At 39.5% G+C, this 26,043-nt stretch overlaps 16 protein-coding genes and 1 non-coding gene across 17 annotated transcripts; 9 read left to right on the top strand and 8 right to left on the bottom strand.

Annotated features, from left to right (window-relative positions):
• Positions 1-138: 138 nt before the first annotated feature.
• NOP12 (rRNA-processing protein NOP12) lies at positions 139-1,509 on the bottom strand (the record flags this gene model as incomplete). Its single annotated transcript, XM_018130069.1, has 1 exon — positions 139-1,509. One exon carries the CDS (start codon positions 1,507-1,509, stop codon positions 139-141), a length of 1,371 nt encoding a protein of 456 aa, XP_017985835.1.
• Positions 1,510-1,945: 436 nt separating this feature from the next.
• Positions 1,946-3,376, top strand: DEP1 (Rpd3L histone deacetylase complex subunit DEP1; the record flags this gene model as incomplete). The annotated part of the gene is made up of 1 exon (XM_018130070.1): positions 1,946-3,376. The coding sequence occupies one exon, from the start codon at positions 1,946-1,948 to the stop codon at positions 3,374-3,376; it is 1,431 nt and encodes a 476-aa protein (XP_017985834.1).
• Positions 3,377-3,509: 133 nt separating this feature from the next.
• On the bottom strand, positions 3,510-3,938 carry RPS15 (40S ribosomal protein uS19; the record flags this gene model as incomplete). Its single annotated transcript, XM_018130071.1, has 1 exon — positions 3,510-3,938. One exon carries the CDS (start codon positions 3,936-3,938, stop codon positions 3,510-3,512), a length of 429 nt encoding a protein of 142 aa, XP_017985833.1.
• Positions 3,939-4,456: 518 nt separating this feature from the next.
• Positions 4,457-4,780, top strand: RPP2A (ribosomal protein P2 alpha; the record flags this gene model as incomplete). The annotated part of the gene is made up of 1 exon (XM_018130072.1): positions 4,457-4,780. The coding sequence occupies one exon, from the start codon at positions 4,457-4,459 to the stop codon at positions 4,778-4,780; it is 324 nt and encodes a 107-aa protein (XP_017985832.1).
• A 313-nt stretch (positions 4,781-5,093) lies between these two features.
• CYS3 (cystathionine gamma-lyase CYS3) lies at positions 5,094-6,269 on the top strand (the record flags this gene model as incomplete). The annotated part of the gene is made up of 1 exon (XM_018130073.1): positions 5,094-6,269. The coding sequence occupies one exon, from the start codon at positions 5,094-5,096 to the stop codon at positions 6,267-6,269; it is 1,176 nt and encodes a 391-aa protein (XP_017985831.1).
• Positions 6,270-6,457: 188 nt separating this feature from the next.
• Positions 6,458-7,639, top strand: SIL1 (Sil1p; the record flags this gene model as incomplete). Its single annotated transcript, XM_018130074.1, has 1 exon — positions 6,458-7,639. The coding sequence occupies one exon, from the start codon at positions 6,458-6,460 to the stop codon at positions 7,637-7,639; it is 1,182 nt and encodes a 393-aa protein (XP_017985830.1).
• Positions 7,640-7,738: 99 nt separating this feature from the next.
• Positions 7,739-8,440, bottom strand: OPI10 (Opi10p; the record flags this gene model as incomplete). Its single annotated transcript, XM_018130075.1, has 1 exon — positions 7,739-8,440. The coding sequence occupies one exon, from the start codon at positions 8,438-8,440 to the stop codon at positions 7,739-7,741; it is 702 nt and encodes a 233-aa protein (XP_017985829.1).
• Positions 8,441-8,659: 219 nt separating this feature from the next.
• On the bottom strand, positions 8,660-10,258 carry MSE1 (glutamate--tRNA ligase MSE1; the record flags this gene model as incomplete). The annotated part of the gene is made up of 1 exon (XM_018130076.1): positions 8,660-10,258. The coding sequence occupies one exon, from the start codon at positions 10,256-10,258 to the stop codon at positions 8,660-8,662; it is 1,599 nt and encodes a 532-aa protein (XP_017985828.1).
• Positions 10,259-10,408: 150 nt separating this feature from the next.
• SMC5 (DNA repair ATPase SMC5) lies at positions 10,409-13,696 on the bottom strand (the record flags this gene model as incomplete). Its single annotated transcript, XM_018130077.1, has 1 exon — positions 10,409-13,696. The coding sequence occupies one exon, from the start codon at positions 13,694-13,696 to the stop codon at positions 10,409-10,411; it is 3,288 nt and encodes a 1,095-aa protein (XP_017985827.1).
• A 361-nt stretch (positions 13,697-14,057) lies between these two features.
• Positions 14,058-16,298, top strand: SWC3 (Swc3p; the record flags this gene model as incomplete). The annotated part of the gene is made up of 1 exon (XM_018130078.1): positions 14,058-16,298. One exon carries the CDS (start codon positions 14,058-14,060, stop codon positions 16,296-16,298), a length of 2,241 nt encoding a protein of 746 aa, XP_017985826.1.
• Positions 16,299-16,317: 19 nt separating this feature from the next.
• On the bottom strand, positions 16,318-17,703 carry MDM10 (Mdm10p; the record flags this gene model as incomplete). The annotated part of the gene is made up of 1 exon (XM_018130079.1): positions 16,318-17,703. The coding sequence occupies one exon, from the start codon at positions 17,701-17,703 to the stop codon at positions 16,318-16,320; it is 1,386 nt and encodes a 461-aa protein (XP_017985825.1).
• Positions 17,704-17,977: 274 nt separating this feature from the next.
• SPO7 (Nem1-Spo7 phosphatase regulatory subunit SPO7) lies at positions 17,978-18,814 on the top strand (the record flags this gene model as incomplete). The annotated part of the gene is made up of 1 exon (XM_018130080.1): positions 17,978-18,814. One exon carries the CDS (start codon positions 17,978-17,980, stop codon positions 18,812-18,814), a length of 837 nt encoding a protein of 278 aa, XP_017985824.1.
• Positions 18,815-18,875: 61 nt separating this feature from the next.
• Positions 18,876-18,890, bottom strand: AW171_hschr2349. Its single transcript, XR_001930068.1, has one exon. It is a non-coding gene; the product is annotated as an HBLSNR50 (small nuclear RNA).
• A 1,011-nt stretch (positions 18,891-19,901) lies between these two features.
• RTS1 (protein phosphatase 2A regulatory subunit RTS1) lies at positions 19,902-21,989 on the top strand (the record flags this gene model as incomplete). The annotated part of the gene is made up of 2 exons (XM_018130081.1): positions 19,902-19,925; positions 20,010-21,989. 2 exons carry the CDS (start codon positions 19,902-19,904, stop codon positions 21,987-21,989), a joined length of 2,004 nt encoding a protein of 667 aa, XP_017985823.1.
• Positions 21,990-22,611: 622 nt separating this feature from the next.
• Positions 22,612-23,217, top strand: FUN14 (Fun14p; the record flags this gene model as incomplete). The annotated part of the gene is made up of 1 exon (XM_018130082.1): positions 22,612-23,217. One exon carries the CDS (start codon positions 22,612-22,614, stop codon positions 23,215-23,217), a length of 606 nt encoding a protein of 201 aa, XP_017985822.1.
• Positions 23,218-23,488: 271 nt separating this feature from the next.
• Positions 23,489-24,118, top strand: YTH1 (cleavage polyadenylation factor RNA-binding subunit YTH1; the record flags this gene model as incomplete). The annotated part of the gene is made up of 1 exon (XM_018130083.1): positions 23,489-24,118. The coding sequence occupies one exon, from the start codon at positions 23,489-23,491 to the stop codon at positions 24,116-24,118; it is 630 nt and encodes a 209-aa protein (XP_017985821.1).
• A 141-nt stretch (positions 24,119-24,259) lies between these two features.
• Positions 24,260-25,501, bottom strand: ISR1 (putative protein kinase ISR1; the record flags this gene model as incomplete). Its single annotated transcript, XM_018130084.1, has 1 exon — positions 24,260-25,501. The coding sequence occupies one exon, from the start codon at positions 25,499-25,501 to the stop codon at positions 24,260-24,262; it is 1,242 nt and encodes a 413-aa protein (XP_017985820.1).
• Between the last annotated feature and the right edge of the window lie 542 nt (positions 25,502-26,043).

The raw sequence follows: 26,043 nt of genomic DNA, 5'->3' as shown, positions 1-26,043 counted from the left end.
CTAGGGAGTTAGTCATATTTTTTGAATAAATAATAATAACCTTCTTGATGTTAACATCAAAATATCAACGAACTATGAAGACATACAACTTGATAATTCTAGTATACACTTAATGCTAATTTTGATTGCGCTAGCCGCTTATATATTTCCTGCCTTTTTAGTGTGCTCTTTTAACGACTTCTTAAAGGCCTGAGAACGCTTTGTTACTCTACCGGTATGGGATCTCTTCTTCTTCCTACCCAATTTTGGTGTAGAATCACCTTTGGTAGCTCTCAAACCCTCAATGGTCAACTTATTGGTAACAGTTGCACGATCAGCTTTACCTAGGATCTTTTTAGCCAACCCAATTTTGGTCTTTTGTTTGTTTGTAAAGTTGCCAAAAGGAGCCTTACGTGGTTGTTGGTCCTTTTTCACGTTCCTACATCTAGTAACGCGCAACTTCCTGCCCTTCCCAGTAGTCATTTTCTTATCATTTAGAAGCAGCGCCTTATTGATTGAAGATATGTCGACAAATTGGACGTATGCAAAACCTTTACCAACGTTAGTCTTTGAATCTCTTACAATACGGACATATTCAATCTTACCGCAAGACTCAAAAAACCTCCATAGAGCCTCTTCAGTTTCGTCAAAATCTAGATTACCTACGAAAACAGATCTCTTGTTGTCATGGGGAGCTGGATGTGCAACAGAATCAAATCTCAAGTGATGTTCATGGAAAACGGTACCATTCAGCTTCTTGCAGACAACTGAAGTTGGTTTCTTCTCAGCATAGACGACATATGCATTCACAGAGTCTCTTGACTTGTGCAATTTCTGCTGAACAAAGGCAACCTTCCTAGGTAGTGCTTCTCCAAAAGCAATCGATCTGAATCTGATACTCTCAACCTTGTATTTCGTTGTGACTTTGTCCCCTGACTCTTCGGTTTCATCCCCAGCAGAAAAAACCGAAACCAACTTCTTGAAGTCCTTGTATATCTTCTTTGAGGTAACTACCTCGTGAGGAACATTTCCCACAAAAACTGTTCTAGCAGCCTTTTCCAGCTCGGCCTCCTTCAGATCGACAGGCACGGTAGCTGTAGTCCTAGTTTCAGTCTTTTCTGGCCCATGTTCACTATCGCTTTCACTGCTGCTAACGTTGTCACTGTTAATCTCCTCTTTTTTCTCCTCTTCTCCACCAAGAAGCTGGGAATAGTACTCTTCTTCCAATCTATCATCTTCTTCTCTGTTCTTACGAGCCTTCTTTTTCACAGGTTGTTGTACCTCCACCTCTTCTTTTTCTTCCTCCTCCTCTATTTCTTGCCCATCCTCATCATCCTCATCATCCTCATCATCCTCATCATCTTTCTCATGCTTCACCGCCTCCTCTTTTTTAGGCTCAAGAACTGTCCGTTCCTTTGCCTTTAGTTCCGATACATCAACAGGTCCGCTCGATGTTTGAAACAAATTTGTGATGCTTGATTCCAGTTTCTTACTTCGAATCGATGCAAATAATGCTCCTAGTGCTGACATAACGCTTATTTAGTCTATTACTAACTTTAACCGCTTCTGAATGGCACTGTTCAATGAGCTGAGATGAGGGGACCTTCGTAAATTTTTCAATCAAGAAAAAGAAACGATTACAAATTGTTGATGAACAGCCCCTTCGTGAACCATGATATGAAATTAGCCCTTCAAAAGACACAATAGTCAAGTTATAAGGTTTGACTATAGTAAGAGAATAAAGAACATCATTTTTATACCAACGCCATAATAGAAGGTCTACTTATTACTGTTTTAAGATTTTACCATCAAGTATAGCTTTCAGAGAGATTATTTTGTATTTATCATATAAATCTCAATAAATTTTATAAGAAGGCAATAGGGTATTCAATATTGGGCCCATCTACAGCTAGGTACAAGAGGATTATTAGCAAAATTTAGTAGAGGGCAATAAAATCAACACCAGATGGGTACTCACTCAAATACAAAGATTGTAGTATCAGATAATAAAGATCTTTTAAAGGATTTGGATAAATTTAAATTAGGGTTGCCTGAAATAGATAAGAGTCGACAGCAAGGCGGTTCGAATATTTTAACAGAGGCTAATTTAGCAATTGCCCAGAAACGTGAGGAGACTAAGGAGATAGTTAAACTAGAGGTGGTGGCTTCTAATAAGAAAGGAACTGAAATAAGCTCCGAGGACGATAAATCTAGTGTGCTTTCCAAAGTGACGTCTCCAGAAGGGGGAATTGAAGTTTCAGAGCTATACGTATCTTCAGACGCGGAAACTGAGAAGATGGCCGTTGAACAGGAAGATCTGAATGTTATGAAACTTGGTAGTTTTGCAGAGGAGGTTAAGACCGAGATAGACACGGGGAATGAGACGGACAAACTAATTGATGAACCAAGGTACAACACTACGAAAAAGAGGCATTTGGATGAGGAGCAGAAGCTACCGATCCAAGATAGTGAAGAATCTCATAGTGATGAGCAGAAGTTTAAAAAGCCTAGGCTACCTGTGTCAAGTGCCCAGGTCCAGGAGGAAGTAGAGCCTGAAGATAATGAAGATGAGGAAGAGGAGGAAGAAGAGACAGAGGAGGAGGCTAGTGTGAAGAGCGCCAGTGTTACTCGTAGGGAGGTCAAGAAAGCATCCGAAGGGGAAGAGGAAGGATCATCTTCACCAGCGGACATTGAGAAACTAAGACAGGATGCCATGAAGGATATCATAGAGATTGAATATGATTTTGCCGAGCTGCGTCAAAGATTATACGAGAATGAATTGGCCAAATTGCAAACGGAGTTACAGATGTGTCTGGATGGTTCTCATCCCTCATTACAGTCATATTACCAGATGATAGACTCTGTTCGAGATAGTAAACTAAAAAAAGCGTACCAGAGGCAGAAATACGAGCTAGATTGCATCGATATAGAGACGCGTGCCACACGTACATTTATCCATCAGAATTTCTACCGCCAAGTTTCCGATATAAAACATCGCTTACTCAACGAGACTACACAGAAGTGGTATGACATTAATAAAGAGCGACGTGAAATGGACGTCTTGGTATCAGAGGTCAGTTATCACGTGCCTGTCAAGGTCGCAAATAAGACATTGAGTTGCATAACAGGCTATGCGGCGCCTTCGCAGCTCAGACGCCCGGGCGACCCAATCCCAGAAGACATGGCATGCGAGGGCATCAATTTCAAATATAAGAACAACCCCGTAGATAAACTGGAGGTGATTGTGGACCGAATGCGGTTCAACAACAAATTAAGTGACCTAGAAGGATTAAAGCAGTACTTTGGAGGCTTTCCTGGAGCCCCGTCTCTCAGCGGCTTGAAAGACTCGGAAATTTTCGAGGACTTCCAGAACCTACAGCAACAGGAGCAGCAGTAGTACCCACATATACACATATATAAATCATCGCAACGCTCTGTTGCAAAACCGCTAATGGAAACCTTATTATCGTTTAAAATATACAAAGGTATGTAGCATGTTATTGAGGAAAGCTATCCCACGGACCAGCATCTTATCTCAATGGGATGAAACGAGAAGCAGTGGCACCAGCTCTACCGTGTCTAACTGGGGTATAGGTGATAGAGAACTCACCCAAGTAGTGGCCGACCATCTCTGGTTTAATTTCAACTTGGTTGAAAACCTTTCCGTTGTATACACCAACGACGGAACCAATCATTTCTGGGACGATGATCATGTTTCTCAAATGGGTTCTGACAACAGCCGGCTTTTCTCTTGGAGCAGCAGCTAACTTAGCAGCTCTTAGCTTCTTCATCAAACCAGCTGGCTTGGAGGACATACCGTGAGCAAATCTCCTTCTAACTCTAGCTGGAGCCAACTTAACGAATTCTTCGGTTGGCATCTCCAACAACTTTTCCAAACCAACACCCTTGTAAGAAAAGGTGTTGAAGGTTCTCTTTCTTTGAGTGGTAGCTCCAGACATCGTTATCTTATTTGGCTTATGTGTATCAGTGATTCTCCGTACTAGTGCTAACGCTAAATAATACGGCTGTTTTCAAATTACCATAAGGTTGAGGGGAAGATTCGGTGAAGGTTGTCTAGGTTTGCTAGGCAGGGTATGGCAGGTCTAGGCGGAGCCGCGCCACATAGCGAGCCGAATGCTAAACGGAAACTGAATGGGGGCAGACAGAGGACAGCCTATCGTTCTGCCTAGCTCTGCCTAACTCCGCCTAACCCTGCCTAACCCTACCAAACTCCTGAAAAAAGTGAACACCACTCAGTTGTGACTGTGGTAAACCCATACATATAACAAAAATCACTACGTGGCTTTCTGAGTGGCTCGAGCCCTTTTATTTTTTCTTTATTTGTCCAGAAATCGTTTGTCCGGAATTGCCCCCGCGGTATCTCGAGGTCGGGAATCTTCGTTACTAGAGAAGATTAACTACAAAGACGCTACTATTAAGCAGCCCTTTCACCCCACACCAGAATCCTACGATAAGAATGAAGTACTTGGCCGCTTACTTGTTGCTAAACGCTGCTGGAAATACCCCAAACGCTGAGAACGTTAAGGCTGTTTTGGAGAGCGTTGGAATTGAGGTCGATGATGAAAGTGTTAACACCGTCTTGACTGCCTTGGAAGGTAAGTCCGTTGAAGAATTGATCGGTCAAGGTATTGAGAAGTTGGCTTCTGTTCCAACTGGTGGCGCTGGTGCTGCTGCCGGTGCTGCTTCTGGTGCTGCCGCTACTGAAGAAGCTACTGAAGAAGCTGCTGAAGAGTCCGCCGAGGAGTCTGACGACGAAATGGGCTTCGGTTTGTTCGACTAAGTAGTATAGAACAGCTAAATACATTATCCCAAGTTTAGTTCGAATTGGTTAAATACAAGGGCTCTTTAGGTCATGTGATAGCATCGGACATCTATTTTGGTTGTATTAATAATACTAAGGAAATAGTGCACCCATACTTAACGCTTATTCTTACGTTTCCAGATCTTCGAGAACCCGCTGACGTCTTTATGTAACTCACTGTGGCTTTTAATTTGTAATCGCTTAGTATTTTTTTTCATGTATAAAAAATTGATGGCCTTTTTGAAACTCTATTTCCTCATCTCCAGTCTTATCGAAAGTAAAAAGGTTCGCAATGGGATATCTACCATCTGATTCTTTTGCCACGAAAGCTATCCATGCGGGTGCACACAGTGATGAACATGGTTCTGTGATTGAGCCTATTTCTTTGTCTACAACTTTCAGACAGTCCTCTCCTGCTGTACCAATTGGTGAATACGAGTACTCCAGATCACAAAATCCCAACAGGAAGAATTTGGAAGATGCTATTGCTGCTCTAGAAAACGCCAAGTACGGTTTGGCGTTTTCTTCTGGTTCTGCCACTACTGCAGTTATCTTGCAGTCCTTGCCTCAAGGTTCTCACGTGGTCTCCATTGGCGATGTCTACGGCGGTACGCATAGATACTTCACAGCTGTTGCCAACACCCACGGTGTTGAAACCACTTTCACTAATAACCTTGTTGAGGACCTTCCAAATTTAATCAAGGAAAATACTAAATTGGTTTGGATCGAGTCTCCTACCAACCCAACCTTGAAGGTTACTGATATTGAATATGTCACTAAAATTGCTAAAGGTGTCACCAAGGACATTGTTGTCGTCGTCGATAACACATTTTTATCCCCATACCTGTCTAACCCTCTAAATTTTGGCGCTGACATTGTTATCCATTCAGCAACCAAATACATTAACGGCCATTCCGATGTCGTTATGGGTGTATTAGCCACCAATAACGACGCACTTTACGAAAGATTGAAGTATTTGCAAAATGCTGTCGGAGCTATTCCATCACCATTTGACTGTTGGATGACGCACAGAGGGTTGAAGACCTTACATTTGCGTTCAAAACAGTCTAGTATTACTGCTCAAAAGATTGCTGAGTTCTTAGCTCAATCCGAAGATGTTATTTTGGTCAACTACCCAGGATTGCCAACCCACGAAAATTATGAGGTTGTTAAGAAACAGCACCGTGGCGGTATGGGAGGCGGTATGATTTCATTCCGTGTCAAAGGTGGTGCTGTCAGTGCTGCTAAATTCTCTAGTTCCACTAGGTTATTCGCATTGGCTGAGTCTCTTGGAGGTGTTGAGTCTCTATTGGAAGTTCCAGCTGTTATGACCCATGGTGGTATTCCAAAGGAACAAAGAGAACAATCTGGTGTTTTTGATGACTTAATTAGACTTTCTGTTGGTATTGAAGACACTGATGACCTTTTGGAAGACATCAAGCAAGCATTGTTAGCCTCCAAACAGTAATATTTAACTTTAAACCAAATGATATAACATTATAATTAAAAGATACATAACATAGCGGACCTTAGAGTGGGGCGATTGTAAAATGCTAATCCTCTTTTTATGAAGTTTATATAAAAAAAATTTGGAACAACCTTCCTTTCGCCCCTATGTTCTCGATTGCCTAAGAAAATCCATAGGCTTAAGATTCGATGTATTGGTTCCCCCTCTTGGTAGTTACACTTACTGCAGCTAATCAAGTATTGTTGAAACCACAGGACGAGGATTCATTCCCCACCAGTAGGACTATACAGGACGATATTATTTGTGAGGGCGACAGCTGCTATCCAATCGATTTCCAGCCCAAAGAAGAGTGGCAAGAAGTTAAGGAGCTACAGCGTATTCCAGGTGGACTAGAAGTTCGTATAAACTTGAAAACGGGCGAGAAAGAAGCGAGGTTGTTGAATTCAGAGATGTCTTCAGAATCATATGATAATCAGGCGGCGGGTTTGCAAATGGTTGACGATTCATCTGAGTACGAGTTCTCCACCCAATTTCAGCACATAAGGGAGTCGCTGCTACCTACAGCACCTAATTATAAGGAGATAGAGGACCAGCTAGAAGATTTGGTGGAATTTGCTTCTGACTACCGGTTTGGCCTTAAATGCGTTAATCATGAGTTCTTTTTGCTACGTTCCATCGTTTTAAACCGTGCTTTGCCAACTGAGGTGAAGGAAACTGCAGTAAGGTTTCTTACAGCTGCCTTAAGGAACAATATACCTGCTATTGAAGTCGTGAACACTAGAGACCCTAGTTTTGCGCATTCATTGCTGAACGAGGCTGCGCATTATAGCGAGGAAAATGGCAGCAAAGAGAATGTTTTGATTAGAAGGTACTTGTCTATTGTGGAAGTTTTAACTAATAATGAGTCTTCCTTGATTGTGAGCGAAGACGCCTTGATGAAAATCTACAACGTTGATGATGAAGCTGTAAGAATAAAGGTTTTGCTGCTCGTTTCACGGTTCCACCTTCTAGAAGAGTCTAATCCTGTGGCATACAAAGCGTATCTAGAATCGCCGAACGCCGAAGAGTGGATGAAGAGAATTGCTACGTTTATTCCTATGCCAGCTCTTGACGAGTTTCAGGTTCGTGAACTTTTCAAGGGGTTGTATCACTACAAGAAGGGAATAGGTCGTCCAGTCAAACTAGGCAGCAATTTTATTAACTGGCTTGCTGACCAATGCGACGAAAGAAAGGAACAAGTCGCTAACAATATAGAAGAGAGGGACCCTGATAAGCGCGAGTTCGACAAGTTGTTGATTATCAGCAGGCATTTGGTATTTGGAAACCCAATGGCACATCGAATGAAAAACTTTGACCACGATGAATTATAGTGATAGCTAATCCATGTTGCCGTTATATTAAATTGTCAATAATATGTATAGTACAGTATAAACTAAATACACTCAAATGAACATTCCAAACAAGTGAAACTACTCGCTTGAGATTTCATCTAAGAATGTAGCGTCATTTTCCAACCTTTTATTGAATTTATCCCACCAATTTTCAAACTTTTTAATTGGAACACTATTGCTAGAGTCCACAAATCCTGTCAAGTAATTGTATGCATGTTGGACAATTTTACTTGCCAATTGCTGAGTCAAGGAAGGATAAGCCCGAGCCAGCTCACCGGGAGTAGATATTGAGCCTGTGGCACTTTTTCTAACAACCAAAGCGTTATTATTAACAGTTTGACTTTGTTCAGCCTTCCATTGTGCGAGTTTTGCCAGAGCCATTTCACGCGGTTCAATAGATATCCCTATTATCAATTCAGATATATTATGTGGTGAAGCTGCGACCCCCTCCTCATTATCCATATCAATTTCACCTAAACCTTCACTAGTTGTGGAGCGATTGTTAAGACTTGGATTCGGCAGTTTAACCTTAAATATTGCACTCGGTTTCTCTGCCCCTAGTTGTCCAAATAACTTGAATTCCTCATCCGGGCTCAGTTTAAAGTATACAGTAGCCAAATATTCAGGAGGAAAAGTTACTCCAGGTAAAATGAATAAAGAAATATGAGAGTAACTTTTGGCCTTTGTTTCAGAAAGCAAGATGGTGTGTTGTAGTCCATTTGTATTGGGGACTTCAGTTGATGGTTGCAAAGGATTTCCAGAAGCAATAGCAGCGAACATTACTTTATTTTATAGAGGCCCAACAGAATCCTAGCTATTATTTAGTCGGTTCCTTGACTAGCAAGATCTCCCTGAGTACATATATTAAGTTCTTATAGTGATTGAAGATGTAATCGAACACTATTATGCTAATCTAGATTATTCGGCGATTTCCATGAAAATCTACACCACGTGACATATTGTATTAACTATTACAGACTTATAGAGAATACAGGTTGTTTACAATTCCATATGCAAGGCATCTAATATTCTGCATTTGGATTCTTCAATACCTAGCAAAGAGGCCAATGCTGGGAGTTTTAGCCCGGGGCATGAAGCTGCCAGAGCGAATCTCAAACATTCAAATATCATTTTTTTAGGTATTTTATCTTGTTTGGCTATTTCATTTATTAAATTGTTCATGTTATCGTCTGTTAGCCGGCATTGGAATTTGGATAATACAGCATCAACATCTTGCTTGTTATAGTTGGCTTTGAATTCATCAAAATGTTTGTTATTCGCGTAGTTCGGTTTTGTGAAAAGGTATTGAAACTGTGTTTCAGCATCATAAATAGTTGTTAGGTTTGGCCCAATTACTTTTACAATGTTTTCAACTTTTGATGGAGATAGTTCGGGATACTTATTTCTTAGTTTGATGTACAGATTTAACGAAAGCTCTTTGAGTTGATCTGCATCCTTAAGTCTTGAAGTCATATAATGTTTGTTGAAAAAGAGCAGCTTACTGTCATCAACTTTGGCATTACCTTTGGCGAGGTAGTTCAGGCTGAACAAAGTTTCTAATTCGGATAGTGTAAAACATTCGCGCTGTGCCTCTGCTAATTCTCGAGGTGCTGACCAGCCGAACAGTACACAGAAGTTAACCAATGCCTCGGGAAGAAACCCTTTTTCTCTCAGCGAGTCTATATTAGTATCACGGTTCCTTTTGCTGAGTTTCTTATCACCTGTTGTAGTTAACAGGGGAATGTGAACAAATTGTGGAGGTTGCCAACCAAATGCTTTATACAAGGCAATATGCTTTGGGGTAGAAAGCATCCATTCTTCGCCCCTAACCACATGTGTAATCTTCATTAGGTGGTCGTCAACCACATTTGCAAAGTGATAAGTAGGAAGATTATCTGACTTTACTAGAATTATGTCATCGTACCTTATATCGCTTAGGTTGACTTGTGGTTGTAGGTTTAATTCACCATGAAGTAAATCATGAAATGTATCATATACTTTGGGAGACCGAAATCTAATAGTGTAGGGTATTTTCCTATTCAACAGTTCTTGCTCTTCTTCAGCACTTAGCTTTGCACACTTTCGATCATAAGTAACTGTTGTCGGAGGTATTAGTGCCATAGCAGATTCCTTCAAGCTATTTAGCCTTTCCTTTGTGCAAAAACATCGATACGCATGTCCAGATTTTATTAAAAGCTCAGAGTATTTTGCGTAAATTCCAGTTCGCTCACTTTGGCGATACGGACCATATACCTCATTAACACCTGGTCCTTCGTCATATTTTATACCTGCCCATCGTAAGGTGTTGTATATATTCTCTTCAGCACCTGGTACCAGTCTCTTTCTGTCGGTGTCCTCTAGGCGTAAGAGAAACTGCCCACCAGTATTCTTGGCTAACAGATAGTTGTATAATGCAGTTCTTAGAGATCCTAAATGCAGAAATCCCGTAGGGGATGGGGCGAATCTAGTTCTTGCAGGTGTTTTCGGATGAACATCTTTTGCGGATTTTCGAGTAGAAGGAAGATTCTTCAGACTAGATAAAACCTTCTTGGGGGTCACCAGACTAGACGCTGGTCTGGTTAAAGTGAGGAGAACCATTTCTGATGCTTAATTTGGCTTCATAGAATGCCGATGACTTTAAGCTTCAATTGTATAGAGTTGAAAAAATAATATCTAGTCCCGCGGATGACATCAGAAAAGAGACATTAATATTAACAGTTTTAACTAAACTAATAGCTGCTCATTTAACTATAGTTGGTATCTAGTCAGTTCACCAAAGTGAATCCGTTCACTATCTAAACTTGGATCCGGTATCCAAGATCCAGCAAAAACGCAATGTATTCTCATCTTTTCATGATATTGTAAGCGTGTTAAGAGCTTCGGAGTGATGAGAAAATATTGTGAAGTACTTCCTGAGCACGCATTTTCCACCATAGCTTTATGAACAATCCTTTCATTTCGGGCATCCATACCTTGATTAATTTCATCGACGACTCTAAATGGAGCATTAGTGAAATCTTGTAATGCAATCATGTATAAAACAGTCGATACGGCTCTTTCACCACCAGATTGTGTATGAGAATCTAGTTGCTTTAATTCAGCAACATCTCTAAACTTGACCTTGATTTCAATTTTCCATTCAGAATACAAATTGGGCTTTACAAGGCAGACTTCGCCAGCGCTGCCGACGTTGCTAAACAGAGCTCTGAAACGTTGAGAGATTTTCTGTACAGTTTCGTCTAGTTTTGGCTCCAGTTCACTTGCTAAGGATTTTATCCCTATTCTAATAGAATTCAATTTTTCGACCTGCTTTGGTAGAGTGACTTGCAGATAGTTTATGTTCTCTAGTGTCTGCTTCAGAATTGTAATTACAGAGTCATCATGGTTCGTCATTTGAATTTCGGTTTCCAATCTAGATACGATGTCTAAAATAGTTGACAGCGTAAACTGCCCATTATCTTCATACCTATTTGCCCATTCAGAGAGTTCACTCCTTACTTCATCTGAATAAGAACGTATTTGTTGCATCCAACCTTTAAATTCAGCCGTATCTTTAACAGCTGCATATGCTGCTTTGGCTTCTTCAGCTTTTTCTCTCAATTGTGTTTCTCTCTCATTAAAAAATCCGATAATGTCATTGAATGTCCGTTCCCTATTTCGAGCTTCTATATGTTTTATGCCTAGTTCAGCGAGTGCTTGTTGAACAAGCTGTATATCCCTCATATTTTTAACCATCAGTTTCAGCTCATCTGTCTGAGCTCGCAATAACGAACCAATCTGTTCTTCACAACCAGCAATCGCAGCAGAAACATCCTTGTTCATATCTCTTTTGTATTCATCCACTTTTTGTTTAATACTATTTATTTCACTGATAGTCCTTGATTTAAGCATTCTTTTATGATTCATATCATGTATTTGTTGCTGTAATTCTCTCAGTTCTTCTTTTATTTGAGCCATTGGAGAAGCATACTGCTTTTTAAATTCCGTTGTTTCTGCTATTTCCTTTTGCAAAGCTTGATATCTCTCTCTCAATTGCAACAACTCTTGTCTCACATTTTGCTTTAAACTTTCTGACATGCCACTACCCATATAGAACTGCGCCTTTTTAACTTGAACATCTGTGGAGAAGATTTGTCTATCACCATAGCGTGACCGCTTGAAATCATAAACATAGTCCCCAGCAATCACTCTTCTAAACTTTAACTGTCCCTGGCTGTCTGGTCGTCTAAGTTCATCTATGACTCGGGAATCGAGATCACTTGTAGATACAGGAATTGTGTGGATTTTTTGTTGTTCTTTCAGCATTTGAATCACTGCCTCATCACCTTTAATGAAATCGCAAAGGTATCCCTCAAACCCTAAACTCCTTATACTGTCAATAGGGTATGGGTATGGAACCTCAATTGATGCCAATTCTCTCAAGTTTACCTGAAAACTTTGAAGTATTTGATCATTAAATTGCTTGTAGGTAGCTGAATCCACCATAGTTAGTGATATTGATGTATGCCAATCTACGCATGTTGTGAGATACGAGGCTATTTTTGCGTCAGGGCAACTTATAGTAACAATCGGGGGTTCCAAAACTTTGCCAGTCATCTCAGGATGTTGCCTTATATATTCACATGCTCTTCTGACTTCGTCAAGCCTCCCAGTCTGCCCCCTTAGGACATTTAAATTATCATTTGACGCCAGGTCCCTTTTTAGCCTCTCACTTCTAGACCTTACAGTAGTTAGTTCCCTATTCAGTGCCCTAGCTGTGGAATCCAATTCTTCTTTTTTTCTTTCGATCTCCGATTCCTTTTCATAAAGATTCACACGCATGCTTTCATATTTATCCATATCTTGCTGGCTAGGTAATGATAAGGTCTCCAGCAGCTTATTACGATTGAAAATATCTTCTTCAGCCTTTTCAATTTTTCTTTGCATATTTTCCCGCCGAGTTCGGTAATATGTTATCTTCTTCTTCAAATCTTCAACAGAATTTTTGTGCTCTTGGATCTTTGCTATAATATTAGATTGGACTTTCATTAATGCATTATATTGTTCCTCCTTTTCCTTTCTAATTTTCTCTATTTCACTGGAAGCTTCTATTAGTTCTTCATTCGCCACTTTATATGGCCTCTTATCCTTCAAAAATTCCTTAAGCTCTTGTTTAGCTAATTCATATATCTTCTTAAGGTCCTTAAGTTGCCTCTTATGATTCTTAACCCGGGCATAGGGGAGTAATTTCTTATGAACATCTATTTCATTCTTCTTTCTTTCGTATTCCTCAAGGGCACGAACCTGGGTCTCCAGTGACTCTTTTTTTACAAGTAGCTTCTCCAGCTTCTTTTTATTAATCTCTACATCACGACTAAGATTGATTTCTTCTTGCTGGTCATTTTTAACTTCCTCTAACATATCAACAAGTGAAGGATCAATTGAGCGAATCGTCTCCTCTAATAACTTATTAGATTTTAAACGAGCAAACTCCTCTACACGCTCTTGTGAGAGAAACTGACACAAATTGTCCAATTGAATATTTAATACAGAAACCAACGCCTTCACCTGGTTTTCACTGGCACTCTGTTGATTTATGGAATAAACACACTTCTTTTTGGACTTCATAATGACAGTTTTTATGGTAATAACATCATCCGTCGACTTTATCATGGGAAATCCATTCACCAGCCTACTATTCTTTAAAGTTATCTCTATAATGCTTTGTTCCGTACCATTCTTAATATAATCTTCCACTCGCTTTGCTCTTCCAATGTATTCTGGCTTACCTGCAAGGCCTAAACATATCGCACAAACAAATGTAGACTTTCCTGAACCATTGGGGCCTATAATCATATTCAAATATGGCGAGAGGTGAAATTCAGTCAATGCATATGTTACGAAATTAGTCAAACGCAATCTAATTATTGCCCCATCTTTAAAGTCTGAATAGTCCATCTCGTTTCTTCGAATCTTATTCCGATGTTGAAGATCAAGATCGTCCTCTTCATCATCCCTCGAATGTAAAACTTGTCTAAAGTTCATTACTGATGCCATTATTAATCAATCGACCAAAAAACCGACAGTTTTCCTCACTTTGTTATTAGACTTCAGTTCACCTAAGGTTCTACTACTAAAGGTAGAAAGGTGCGTAAAAAAGAGATAAGAGTCAAACAAAAGTTACTATTAGTAAAGTTCTAAAATTCAGGCAGCGAAAGACTACACAGAGTACACACCTTTATCGAGTAATGAATTGATCATAAAACTAATACTTCAGCGATGCTTTCTATATTACACGTAATACCTGAAACATCACCACATCACTATCAACGTGTAATTTATTTTATTGTAGCAACTTACATTATATGATTGGAATGGCGCTTGATTCAGGATAATCGAAGATAAAAAACCAGCAAGGATGGTTCAATTAAGGTCTACGTCTAGACCATCATCTTCAGACTCGAATAAGCCATCCAGAAGCGTAGTGGCAAGGAAGCAAGGAACAAGAAAGAGGCGTAATCATTTTGATAGTTCAAATGAAGTTGACACATATGGATTGGTCGGTGGCGAAGCTAGTTCTGGTCGTCCATTTCAGATTATAGAGAGATTACCATGTTCCATTGAACCTCCAAAATATAGTGTCTTTACTCAAGCTTTATCAGTGCGCGATTCTGCTGTGTTATACAGTTCTCTGCTGGCGTCGAGAAGGACTTGGATTAAAGCAGAAATGTTTGAACTATATTGGTCAAAACAATATATGAATGCGAAGGATAAAGAAAAAATGCTACAAGATGGAATTGATCCAGATGAAATTGATCAGTCAGCTGCAAGAGAAAAGATGCATAAATTGAGTGACGCAGTTATGACGGGTGGTCCTCACACTCTTCCTATAAGAATGTTCATTCTGAAAAACGACGAAGTCGAATCCAAATGGCAAGATATGCAGGAGTCAAGAAAGAGGAACAAGGAACTTAAAAGACAGCGCGAAGCAGAGGAGAAAGAACGCCGTCGTGAGGCCCGTAAAAAGCAGCAGATGCTTAAGAAAGAGGAAAAGTTAAAGAAATCAGAAGATGCTAAGAGAGAGAAGGAAAGGAGGAAGAAGTTACTACAAGAAGAACAGGATAAGCTTAAGAAAGACCCCAGAATCGTTACATCTTCTACAATGATACCAAGAACACCTATGAATTCGAAAAAATTGGGAACCTCTCTTAGTAAGGCCCAACAACAGGCATTTGAAAATCAAAAAATGATAGCAAATTTAAATATGATGGCACAGCAGGATAGAGCTCTGAATAAGTTAATGATAGAGGTTGCGAATGGAGAAGCACCTCCTGCAGATGTTAAACGATTTAAGACTTACATCGAAAAAGCGAGAAATATGGACCCCCCTCCAAATTGGAGGCCAAGACTGATCCAGAAGAACATGACTAAAAAAACCACCCAAAAGGGTCCAGAAACTACCAGTATTGGATCCGGAAGTGGGGAACTACCTAAGAACTCCATCATACATGATGATTCCGAGAACCATTTAATGTCGTCTCAATCATCTCTTTCAGTTGCAACTACAGAATCCAATACACCACTTCATACATCTTCGCCAGGGGCAGAGAATCTAGCGTTGGGGAGTGATAGTGTGACCAGCATATGCAAATACAATGCAGTTGAAAAAGGGAACAAAAGTAGTAATTCTACCATATTTTCAGATTCAAGCAACAGTACGCAATTACATGATACAAAGGATTCGCAACCAGACGATACGTTCCCAACACAAAGTATACCGAAGAGTGATGAAAATTCATCCATTAATAATATGGAGAAATCTCGGGATTTAGAAAGTAGCAACGATACCAGTCACACAATACCTAGCTCCTCTGGTGAAGTAAAAACTGAAAATGCATTAGAGATATCAGCTGTGAGTAGTCGTTCATATGATAATTCTGATGCATTATTAAAATCAACTCCAGGAAGCAGGAGTTTGACTAATATTATAGACAAAGATGGATTGCTGTTGAATGTTAATCAGGATACTACCGGTGTAAAACCCAAGAGGAAGTATACCAAAAGGAAAAAGGAGTCTGTAGAAGAAGAAGATAAATCAATGCAGCTCACTACGTTTCAGCAAAAATATTTGGAGGGTGCCGATATCCTTTTTGAGTACCTAGAAAACCCTAATATGAGATTTTTGTTTCCGAAGGACGCTATATTGGAGCCATTAGAAGATGGTGAAAGTTATTTAATGTCCTGGATAGTAATCCATAATGCTAAGGAGATAGAGCAATTTAAGAGCAGAAGATTAAAGGAAATGAACAAATATAAGAAAAAGCGTCCTGCAGATGAAGAGACAAAGGATGATGCAATAGCGGATTTCAATGTATATCTCGATCCGAGATGCCCGCAACCATTGTACACTCCAATGACTGTTACTCTATCTAATATACATAAGAAGTTTACTCCTATCATGATGAACAGTGTTAATAAAGCAGAGGACGTAAGGACGTTTATGAAAACTATTTTAGACTGTGGCCAAAGATTATCCGGATATAACATATGGTTTCAGTTAGATGCTTGCGACGACAAGGATTTAGCGGAGTCTTTGCGAGCAGAGCTAAACGATTACGAACAGGGCTTCAAGTCCAAAAGGCATAGGAAACAGATTTAAATAAATTATTCTATATAATTTATGTGGAATATTGTAACATAACGCCAAATTTTGCAGGACGTAGCCATACCGGCCTTGCCAATGCGCCACTATTATCATCACTTAGTGTTTTAGGTGCATCTAATGGGAGGTTAGTTAACTCAGCTCCAGCTGATATGAGTATTTCTTTATATTTCCCTTCCCAGAGTATTTTTAAGTTTTTATTGTTTATGCTGCTACTGCATTTTAATACACTCGTAAATTGGGTATTATTAATCATTTTCGCAAACTCTTCTATTGGTGATTTTACATTATGAACACTATCCAAAAATGAAATTGTAGCGTTCATTTTATCCAAAAAGTTTCCATTGTTCACCGTTGCAATATTCTGGCTTTTAGTGTTTCTCGTTTCTGCTCGAGCAATTTCCTTACCTGTTGCGCTGCCAGTCTTTGCACTGGTGGCATCAACCCTATTAGCTGCAGTAAGATCTAGATTTTCAGAAAGCTTTAATGCTGAAGAGCTCTTCCACAACTCACACCCAAAAGTTAGGTCGGATTCAATAGAATAGACGTTAAAGTCATATTTTGCACTTAGTGTTGAACCCAATGTTGGCTTAACCGAATAGGTTGAAGATATGTGCCCAAATAGTGGATTAAAAGAGAGTGTTAAAGTAATCGGCTTACAGGTGTTGGTGGCATGTGTAAAATAGCGTAGCGTCGTAGAACATCCAGGAAGCATGTTAGCAATTCCTAACCAAAATTCTGCCCCAAAAGAAAGCAGAGAATCATTGTAAATCGAATTGTAAAGTTTTGATTTGCTTGATAGACAGTTGTGAAGGAATCTGTAACCCAAAAGCGATTCATTACTGGAATATATTAGCTCCTGACTAGTAGAACCGGTATCCCTCTGTAAATACACTGTAACAAAACTAGGTTGATTAACCCAAGAAAGACCTTTCAGCACTAACTGCATATGCTGAGTCAGACGCCTGCAATACATGGCCTCTAAGATTGATCCAGGATAGTACATACGCCCGTACAATAACGTGTGCTTCACAAATTCATCCCCTTTCGCAGCTTCTAAAGCAGCGCGCCTGTCAATTCCACAATAAGGCTTGATAAAACGAAACGTATCGACCATTGTATGTAACCGAATATCTGTCGACGCCTGTACTAACTGTTTCATATCGTTACAATCAGTGTATAAGTACGATAATGATCCATTTATAACCTTATGATTTGATAGTTCAAAAGTAGTAAATGTATAAGGCGTAGATTGGTTTGATACCTGCAAATTGAAGGAAGACGGTATTTGCAATTGCAGCACATTATCACTCGTCGCAGTAATATTCTCGTAACTATTGTCGCGATTCCAACCAGTAGACCTTTCAAATTGGCGAACAATATACTCCATATATTCAATCATAACAAGTTATTAGCAGTAATAGCCTATATGACTTTAAAGTCTATATTCCAATATCATATGGACTAGAATTCAGCACAAATTTTATACGCGCGGGACCTGAACCTTCATCATAATAGAAATTGTTTAAAAACCATAAAAAATCCTAAACACAGGAGCTACATCAAACAAGGAACAGCTGGTCTCCACATTAGTATACTAGCATATTTGCACTCGCGCTTTTATATAGGACACTCTTGACCTGGGGTTCAAGAAGATAGAAACTGGCAGGGTAATTATGTCTGATGATCTGTGGAACAAGGACGAAAGCAGCCTCCCCTCCTCTGTTGAGCAACCAGAGCCCTTTGTTAAGGGCGTAAGGAAGGTTAACAGAGTAACATCAGGACCAGCCATAGTAACTAGAAGGAGGCGATCTAGCAGTAGGACTTCGAGCAAAAATCTAAAAAGTACAACTGATATCTCACCAGCGTCTAAAATATTCAGAAATCTCCTTATACTAGAAGACGACTTAAGACGGCAAGCCAGGGAGCAGAAGCTGCTGAAATGGCAATTCACACTGTTCCTATCAAGTCTAATGGGAGTTGCTGGGTTTGCATTTTACGAACTGTACTTTTCGCAGGAAAACATACAGGGGCTATACAGGGTGATGCTACAGTTTATCTTTGTGTTTATTATGATAACTGTGGTATTATTTCACCTCAGTGGGGAATATAGAAGAACCATTGTAATACCTAGAAAGTTCTTTACGAACACGAATAAGGGAATACGGAAATTCAACTTTAAGTTGGTCAAAGTCAAGACCTCATTTAGCGACCAAGTCGCAGACCTCGTGCGCTTCATCAGCAGGAGCCTTGCACAGGCTAACATCTGGCTTCTGAAAATAATCCTGCCGGCCTCTTACCTTGAAAATGCATTTCCATATCGGTTCTGGCGCTCCGTTGAAATCAGGTCACAACCGAGGATAGGCGCGGTAAACATAAAGCTGGTCCTGTACCCCAGAGCATTCAGTGCTGAAATCAGAGAAGGATGGGAGATATATAGAGATGAATTTTGGGCGCGAGAAGGAGCTAGAAGAAGGAGACTGGTTAACCAATTAACCCCAAAGAAGGAATGAAGCAAGATTAATGCCAATTACTAGAAGCAAGTATAATGAAGAAGAAACACAAAACAAATATTCAGTGTAGCGGTTCTGATAGTAGATAAATAGTATTTCACTCATCTGTGAAATCGGAAAATATAGTTTGACTACCTTTTCATCATAATATTTGTTTTATATTTAACCTCTACCCAAGATTACATCCTAAAACGTAAATGCGTCGGTACAATATATTAATATTCTACTGCCGCGTTTACCCTGCATCTTTAATACCATGCGAGACTGTTTACTTTATAGACTCAAAAAGAATAAACGGACAGAAACTCGCTTCCTGTTAGAATTTTCAAGCCTTTATATAAATCACAGTAATTTTCTAAGAATTGCAGACAATGCAGGAATTAGTCTAGCATTATTAGGGCTTGGGCAAAAATCACTGAAAAGTTGCAATATCTTATGAGCCATGAACTTCTATAGTGGATAAATTTCGCTATTTTAAAGGTTGAGAGCTAGCAGTTCTTTGTATTTCGCACTCTATTATTATTAGTGTTGAATAAATAGGCTTACTTACATAATAATAGCGACACAAAAGCAGAAAAAACTAACTTGTAAAAACAATGTAGATAAATACCTTCGATTTAAGAATCCTGTATCCAATCGGATTTAACGGTCATCAAGATAATAAACTCTTACGTTAGTTTCAGTCGATAAAGGCTTTGGTTTTTTGTTTATGGCTTCACTAGGATCGTAATTTCAAGATCTGCTACACAGCGAATCCAAGAAAATTGAACGCTAACACTAAACTCAGAAACGATTTAAAACAAAGCGTCAGTAAAATAGACTGTCAAACAGAATACCGAGTTATAACGACCAGTTTCAGACAGGGGTTTGGTTATTAAAAGTTAACGAATCAGACTGCTCATTAACAAAGCTCTTAACTCAGAATAGATATCTAAAGGCCTGTTATTCAGAGAAGGTTACCCTCCCTTTACAACCCCTTTACTTAATTCACCGTATTAAAAATAACACAAAATAAGTGAGATACACTAGTAGAGAGGAACGTGGCGTGAATGCTAAAAGAACCAAATTGAAGTAATTCTGGCCCAGTATGATGCGAGGTTTCAAGCAAAAGGTATGTGATATTTAGTTAATTGCGCTTGCGCGCTTTGATTTACTATTAGGACTCTTTACTAATCATAATTGACTCATTTTACAGTTAATAAAGAAAACTACTGGATCATCTTCATCAAATCAAAAGAAGAAGGTCAAGGATGTTAATAAGAAGCCAAGCAATTCCACCCCTTCATCTACGGCAAGTTCTACTTTGAGTAGTTCTTCTAGGTCTTCGTTGGATAAAAAAGATCAGAAAGGCTCACCGGGTGCCAATTCTGAAAAACAACCTAAACCCAAGGATACCGGAAAGACGAGTGCACCCACTGTACCGGCGAATGCACCGGCACAAATATCTGGGAAGGTTAAATTGGCGACTGCAGGTCCCTTACAAAGCGTTAGTGGTTTGTCTCAAAAGAAAGACGACATTAATAAACAGTATCCTACATATATTGCAGGAGCAGTTTCTCCACCAAGCCCTCCGCTTGGTGGTGCGGTTCATTTACAAAGGGAAGCTATTCCCGGACAGGAGCAAGGGCAGTCACCGAATGGAATTGACATTCCTCGTCCGTCGCATTCGTTTGAGAGGTTACCAACTCCAACGAAGTTGAATCCAGATACAGATCTTGAGTTGATAAAGACTCCACAGAGGCATTCTTCATCAAGATTCGAGCCCTCCAGGTATACTCAAATAAGCAAATTACCCAGCTTTGATGATGTACCTCCGGAAGAGCAAATTCCGTTATTCATAGCGAAGGTGGATCAGTGCAATATTATGTTTGACTTTAGCGATCCAAGTTTCGATATACATGGTAAAGAAATCAAACGCCTTACTCTACAAGAATTAATTGAATTTATAGTCACGAATCGATTTACTTACACGGAGGAAATGTATGCCCATGTTGTAAACATGTTCAAGATAAATTTATTCAGGCCGATTCCGCCTCCTGTGAACCCGGTTGGCGATGTATATGATCCGGACGAAGACGAACCAGTTAATGAATTGGCTTGGCCACACATGCAATGCGTCTATGAGTTTTTCTTAAGATTTGTTGAATCGCCGGACTTCAATCACCAAATTGCCAAGCAATACATCGGGCAGGATTTTATCCTAAAACTATTAGAACTATTTGACAGTGAGGATATTAGGGAAAGGGATTGTCTCAAGACTACTCTACACAGAATTTACGGCAAATTTCTATCTCTAAGATCCTTCATCCGGCGTTCTATAAACAACATTTTTCTACAATTCGTCTACGAGACAGACCGTTTTAATGGGATAGCTGAGCTATTAGAGATATTGGGGTCCATAATCAACGGCTTTGCATTGCCCCTAAAGGAAGAGCATAAAGTTTTCCTTGTACGTATTCTAATTCCCTTGCACAAAGTCCGTTGTTTGTCACTATATCATCCACAACTGGCGTATTGTATTGTCCAGTTTTTGGAAAAGGAGCCGATGTTGACAGAAGAAGTCGTTATGGGATTGCTACGTTATTGGCCAAAGATTAACTCAACAAAAGAAATTATGTTTTTGAATGAGATTGAAGATATTTTTGAGGTTATCGAACCGCTGGAATTTATAAAAGTGGAGGTCCCTCTCTTTGTTCAGCTAGCAAAATGTATATCGTCTCCGCATTTTCAGGTCGCCGAAAAAGTATTAAGTTACTGGAACAACGAATACTTTTTAAACCTATGCATTGAGAATGCTGAGGTTATTCTACCGATTATTTTCCCCGCATTGTATGAATTGACTTCACAATTAGATCTGGAATCTCAATTAGATGAGGAAGGTAATAGAAACCAAGACCCTTATATGCTCGTGGAGCAGGCGATTAATTCCGGATCATGGAATCGCGCCATTCATGCCATGGCATTTAAAGCCTTGAAGATATTCTTGGAGACTAACCCGGTGTTATATGAAAACTGTAATTCTTTATATCTATCAAGTGTTAAAGAATCACAGAGACGTCGCGAACGGAGGGAAGAAAACTGGCATAAATTACAGGAGTATGTTAAGGATTTAAATATCAGCAGCGTAGAGAATCCAGTAACGATTAGCGAAGTCAGCAGGGATCAACTCCATTGAATCACACAAATTCGTTTCGGAAGGTGAGTTAATGGAGATTTCACCGTGTAAAAAAAAAATGAAAGACTGGGAAAGCACCGTTGTAGGATGTCTATATAACTTCTAAGTCGAGTTTATTTTTACCCCTAAACATTTTTAGGGACGGTTATACATAAAACCAAACCTACCCAAGGTTAAAATCCTTCAAGACTTAGTTGTTATACAGTGTGGACAAAACGTTTTCACTACATAACAATGTTGTCCTACATTTTTTGATACCCTATATTTAGTTAGCATGAATATATAAAACCATAATCTTTTGGGAAATATATTCATGCTATCTCTTAAACAGCTGCGTAACTAGTATAATTTAAAATTTCACGTAATTAATTACAAAGTATCAGTACAGTACGCCCAACCGTGAATCCTTAATAAGGATTTTGACTATGATTCACCAGTGTACCCTAGTTTTTACGTAACATTGAATCATATTTAACACATACATATTCATCCCCCCCTAACTATTTGCTGTAAGAAAAAAAAACATTACATAAATAGATTGTACAAGGCGTTAACTCGTAATTAGACATTAAGCTAACAGGAATTATAACAAAGCCAAGAGACATTCGTTAACTGTAATAAAATGTTTACTGGTGGTGGATTGTTGAGACAGGCCCCAACTTTTCGCGCAGCTGCTTCATTTTTGACTCCTATGTTCAGAAGTACAGCAAGGAAAATTACCCCACCTATGGCAAGAGTTGCTTTCCCTGGCACTGCTTCAAAAGCTTCACCAAGGTTGATGTTATATTTGGGGTTTACTTCCGCAGGGATACTTTTACCTAACTTCAAGAGACCTGTGATTCATAACGATAGTATCTTAAGCACTTTAGACCCAAGCTATTCCCGCTCTGACTTGACTACTACTAGACCAGTCCCTGTCACCCGTGAAAGATTCAATGGAAAATTAAACTATCGGCAGCTTTGTATGGGTTCCATTACCGGTCTTGCATTCGGAATTATAATGGGTAAGATTTCTCACGCGCTAGTATTTGTATCCGCCTTTGGTTTGCTGGCGCTTCAATGGCTACAAAGCCGCGGTATCGTTAATAAAGATGCAACCAAGGGACTATCTAAGTACGTTCTAAACATGAGCCGGGAACAAGTAGACCTAAATACCTTGATATGGGAAAAGCCAAGCTTTAAGGTTTCATTTTTGTTGAGTTTTGTCTTAGCAGCAATGAATATTTAGTGCTGAGTATAGCAAACAAAAGGTGTGCGTGTATCAGGTATATACCGCCAAGAGATGAATTTTAACGGACTAAATCATACCACCTTCCATCCCTCTCTGAATGAAGCTTCTCCATCTTGTGCTTACTTAGAGTGAATTGCCGTTCACTATATGATGAGTAAATATATCGTTTTGTACGACAACGATTTCTGCTTTGATTTATTTATAATCATGAGACTTAACTACATCTATATTCATTCAACAACTGTATAACTTAGTAGGTGATAAAGTGATGTCTCTAATACACACAGATACCTCAAACTATCCGTTCCGCTTTGTTCCTTTTCTTCGACAAGAATATTCATTCTCACTAAATCCTGATCGACCGGTATGTCAATATTATAATTCTAAAGAAGGTCCATCGTCATGTCCAAATGGTACTATGTGTCCAAACAAGCACGTACTGCCCATATTCCAGAATAAGATTGTATGTAAGCATTGGTTAAGAGGCTTGTGTAAAAAAAATGACCAATGCGAGTATCTGCACGAATATAATCTGCGTAAAATGCCGGAATGTGTGTTCTTCACAAAGAACGGTTACTGTACTCAGAGTCCTGAGTGTCAGTATTTACATATAGATCCAAACTCAAAGATACAGCAATGTGAGTACTACATGATGGGCTATTGTCCTCTTGGACCGTCATGTGCTAAGAAACATGTTAAGAAAGTCATCTGCCCGAAATATGTTACAGGATTTTGTCCACTGGGAAAGGAGTGTGACTGGGAACATCCGAAGTTTGCAGTACCTAACGAACTGAGCAAGCTTCGTATCAAGAAAGATGGCGAAATCAATACTAAAAAACTGGATGAAGAAAAGGAAAGAAGGTTAAACGCCATTATTAATGGGGAGATTGTAGTGTGAATTAAATACTGGTATGCAGGTATTCTAAATACATTTTTATCATTTTAATTAATATTATTGCCTGATAGATCAGGCGGAAGGTACATTTTATATGCGTTGACGCCCACACGCAGTTATTTTATATTTCGTGAAGTACTCCGTTCATTTATCATTTATCCGTGAATTTGCTTCTGTAATCCAGTTCTCTAGCGAAATAGGTGTATCATTCGCAAAGAAGCGCTCTAAAAACTGTAATTCTTCTGCCCATTGCTGATGTAGCTCCGGTTTCAAAACATTATACTTGATGGGTTCCCGCTTGCAGATTGCATTCATGAGCCATTGCTTTTCGTGTAACGAATTCATTGAAGTATGGGTACTATGCGAGTTTAGCATAGAAAGCTCTTGGTATGGTTCAAACCTAGTAATCAATGTAAGCAGGCACAACCCTGCTGCGTACAAATCACTATCGTAGCATGGTCTACTACCCTCTATCAAGGATGGAGAACTGTACTGTAAAGTTGTTTCAACAGCCTTCTTCATATTAGTTCCCGTAATTGAAGCAGAAGCGAAGTCTACCAAGTATGCATCGTAACCTTGAACAAGTATATTTGCAGTTTTAATGTCGCCATGGACAACTGCATTACCGCGAAGGAACTGTAAGCACAATAGAAGATCGTTTGTAAACTTCCACCACTGTGCTTTCGTAACAGTCCGACTCTGAGTAAAGCTCCTCATTGTATAATCAGCCATATCCAACACTAATGCAGGCACGACATCATTAGACCGTAGACGCTTAAATTGCCGCCGCGTTATCGCCGCAATACCATAGAAACGAACTATATGCATTTTTGAAAGACTCTGTTTCGCCCGCTGTGCCAAATACGAGTATATTAGGACCTCGTGTAACATTATAGATGCTTTATTTCTAGAAAGAGGTATTTTTAGAGCCAGGCTCGTATCACCCTCGGCATCCCGAATAGCAAAAACATAAGAAGAAGAACCCTGCCCAATGGGATTTGAACTCATTTGCCATCTGCGCACGCTCAACTCGTTCCAGACTAGCCTCTTCACATAGTCCTCGGGGCTTTTTTTATCTCCTTTAAGCACATCTGCAACTAGCTGAGAGTCCTGGAGGTTCAATATCCTCACAAATTCCGCAATTGTGTACGCCATGGTACCAAACTCCCTACTGTCCTCCAAAGCCACCCCCGGAGTGTGAGGCGATGGCAAGTTTAACGAAGCATGCGCATAGGGCAGTATCGATGATGTAACTTCGGGTGTAGGTATAGAAGAACTATCTTCCTGCCATGACCTCTCTCTCATATTAACTTCTACACCATCAGCCTTTCCTTTAACGCCTTGAAAAGGGGAGGAAGGCGGTGTACAATAAACACTCACCTCCATATATGCTATTCTTTTATTTTACTCCTGTCGTCCGACTATTTTGCGCAATATAATGTTTAGTGACGTGCTTAGTGTTTGGGCGGTATGATCAACTAATTTTCAATGAGCAAACTTCAAGTCCAGTTTTTTGTTACTATGAATTATTTACTATACAGTTTATTTCCTTTTAAAAGACTGCTATAAATTCTAATACAAGAACTGAAGCAATATAAAAACTATCATCACTATTATACAGTTTCAACCTCCTATTTTTTTATCGTTTAGCTTTTTCTCACTATTATTAGTACGTTACAAAATTAAGTCCAAGCTCTTTAGTTCTGCACGCCTTACTACGCTGGTACAGAAAGAATATACGACTGAAAAATTCAGCTAAGATTTGGCATAGCAAAAACATTGTGAAGAAGCGAGACATACCATAGGGTGACCGGGTAACGGAAGCAAATAGGGGTGATAGCCAAACGGTCGATGGTTCCTGCCCCGCCTGCTCGCGAAATACGTTGAAAAGGAAAAATAAACAACGATTTTTTAAGGGAGCTTGATAA

The sequence above is a fragment of the Eremothecium sinecaudum genome, chromosome II (assembly GCF_001548555.1).
Source record: "Eremothecium sinecaudum strain ATCC 58844 chromosome II, complete sequence".
Taxonomy (NCBI): Eukaryota; Fungi; Ascomycota; class Saccharomycetes; order Saccharomycetales; family Saccharomycetaceae; genus Eremothecium; species Eremothecium sinecaudum.
Note: the sequence above shows the minus strand (reverse complement) of the source record. Positions and strands in the feature narration are given on the sequence as shown.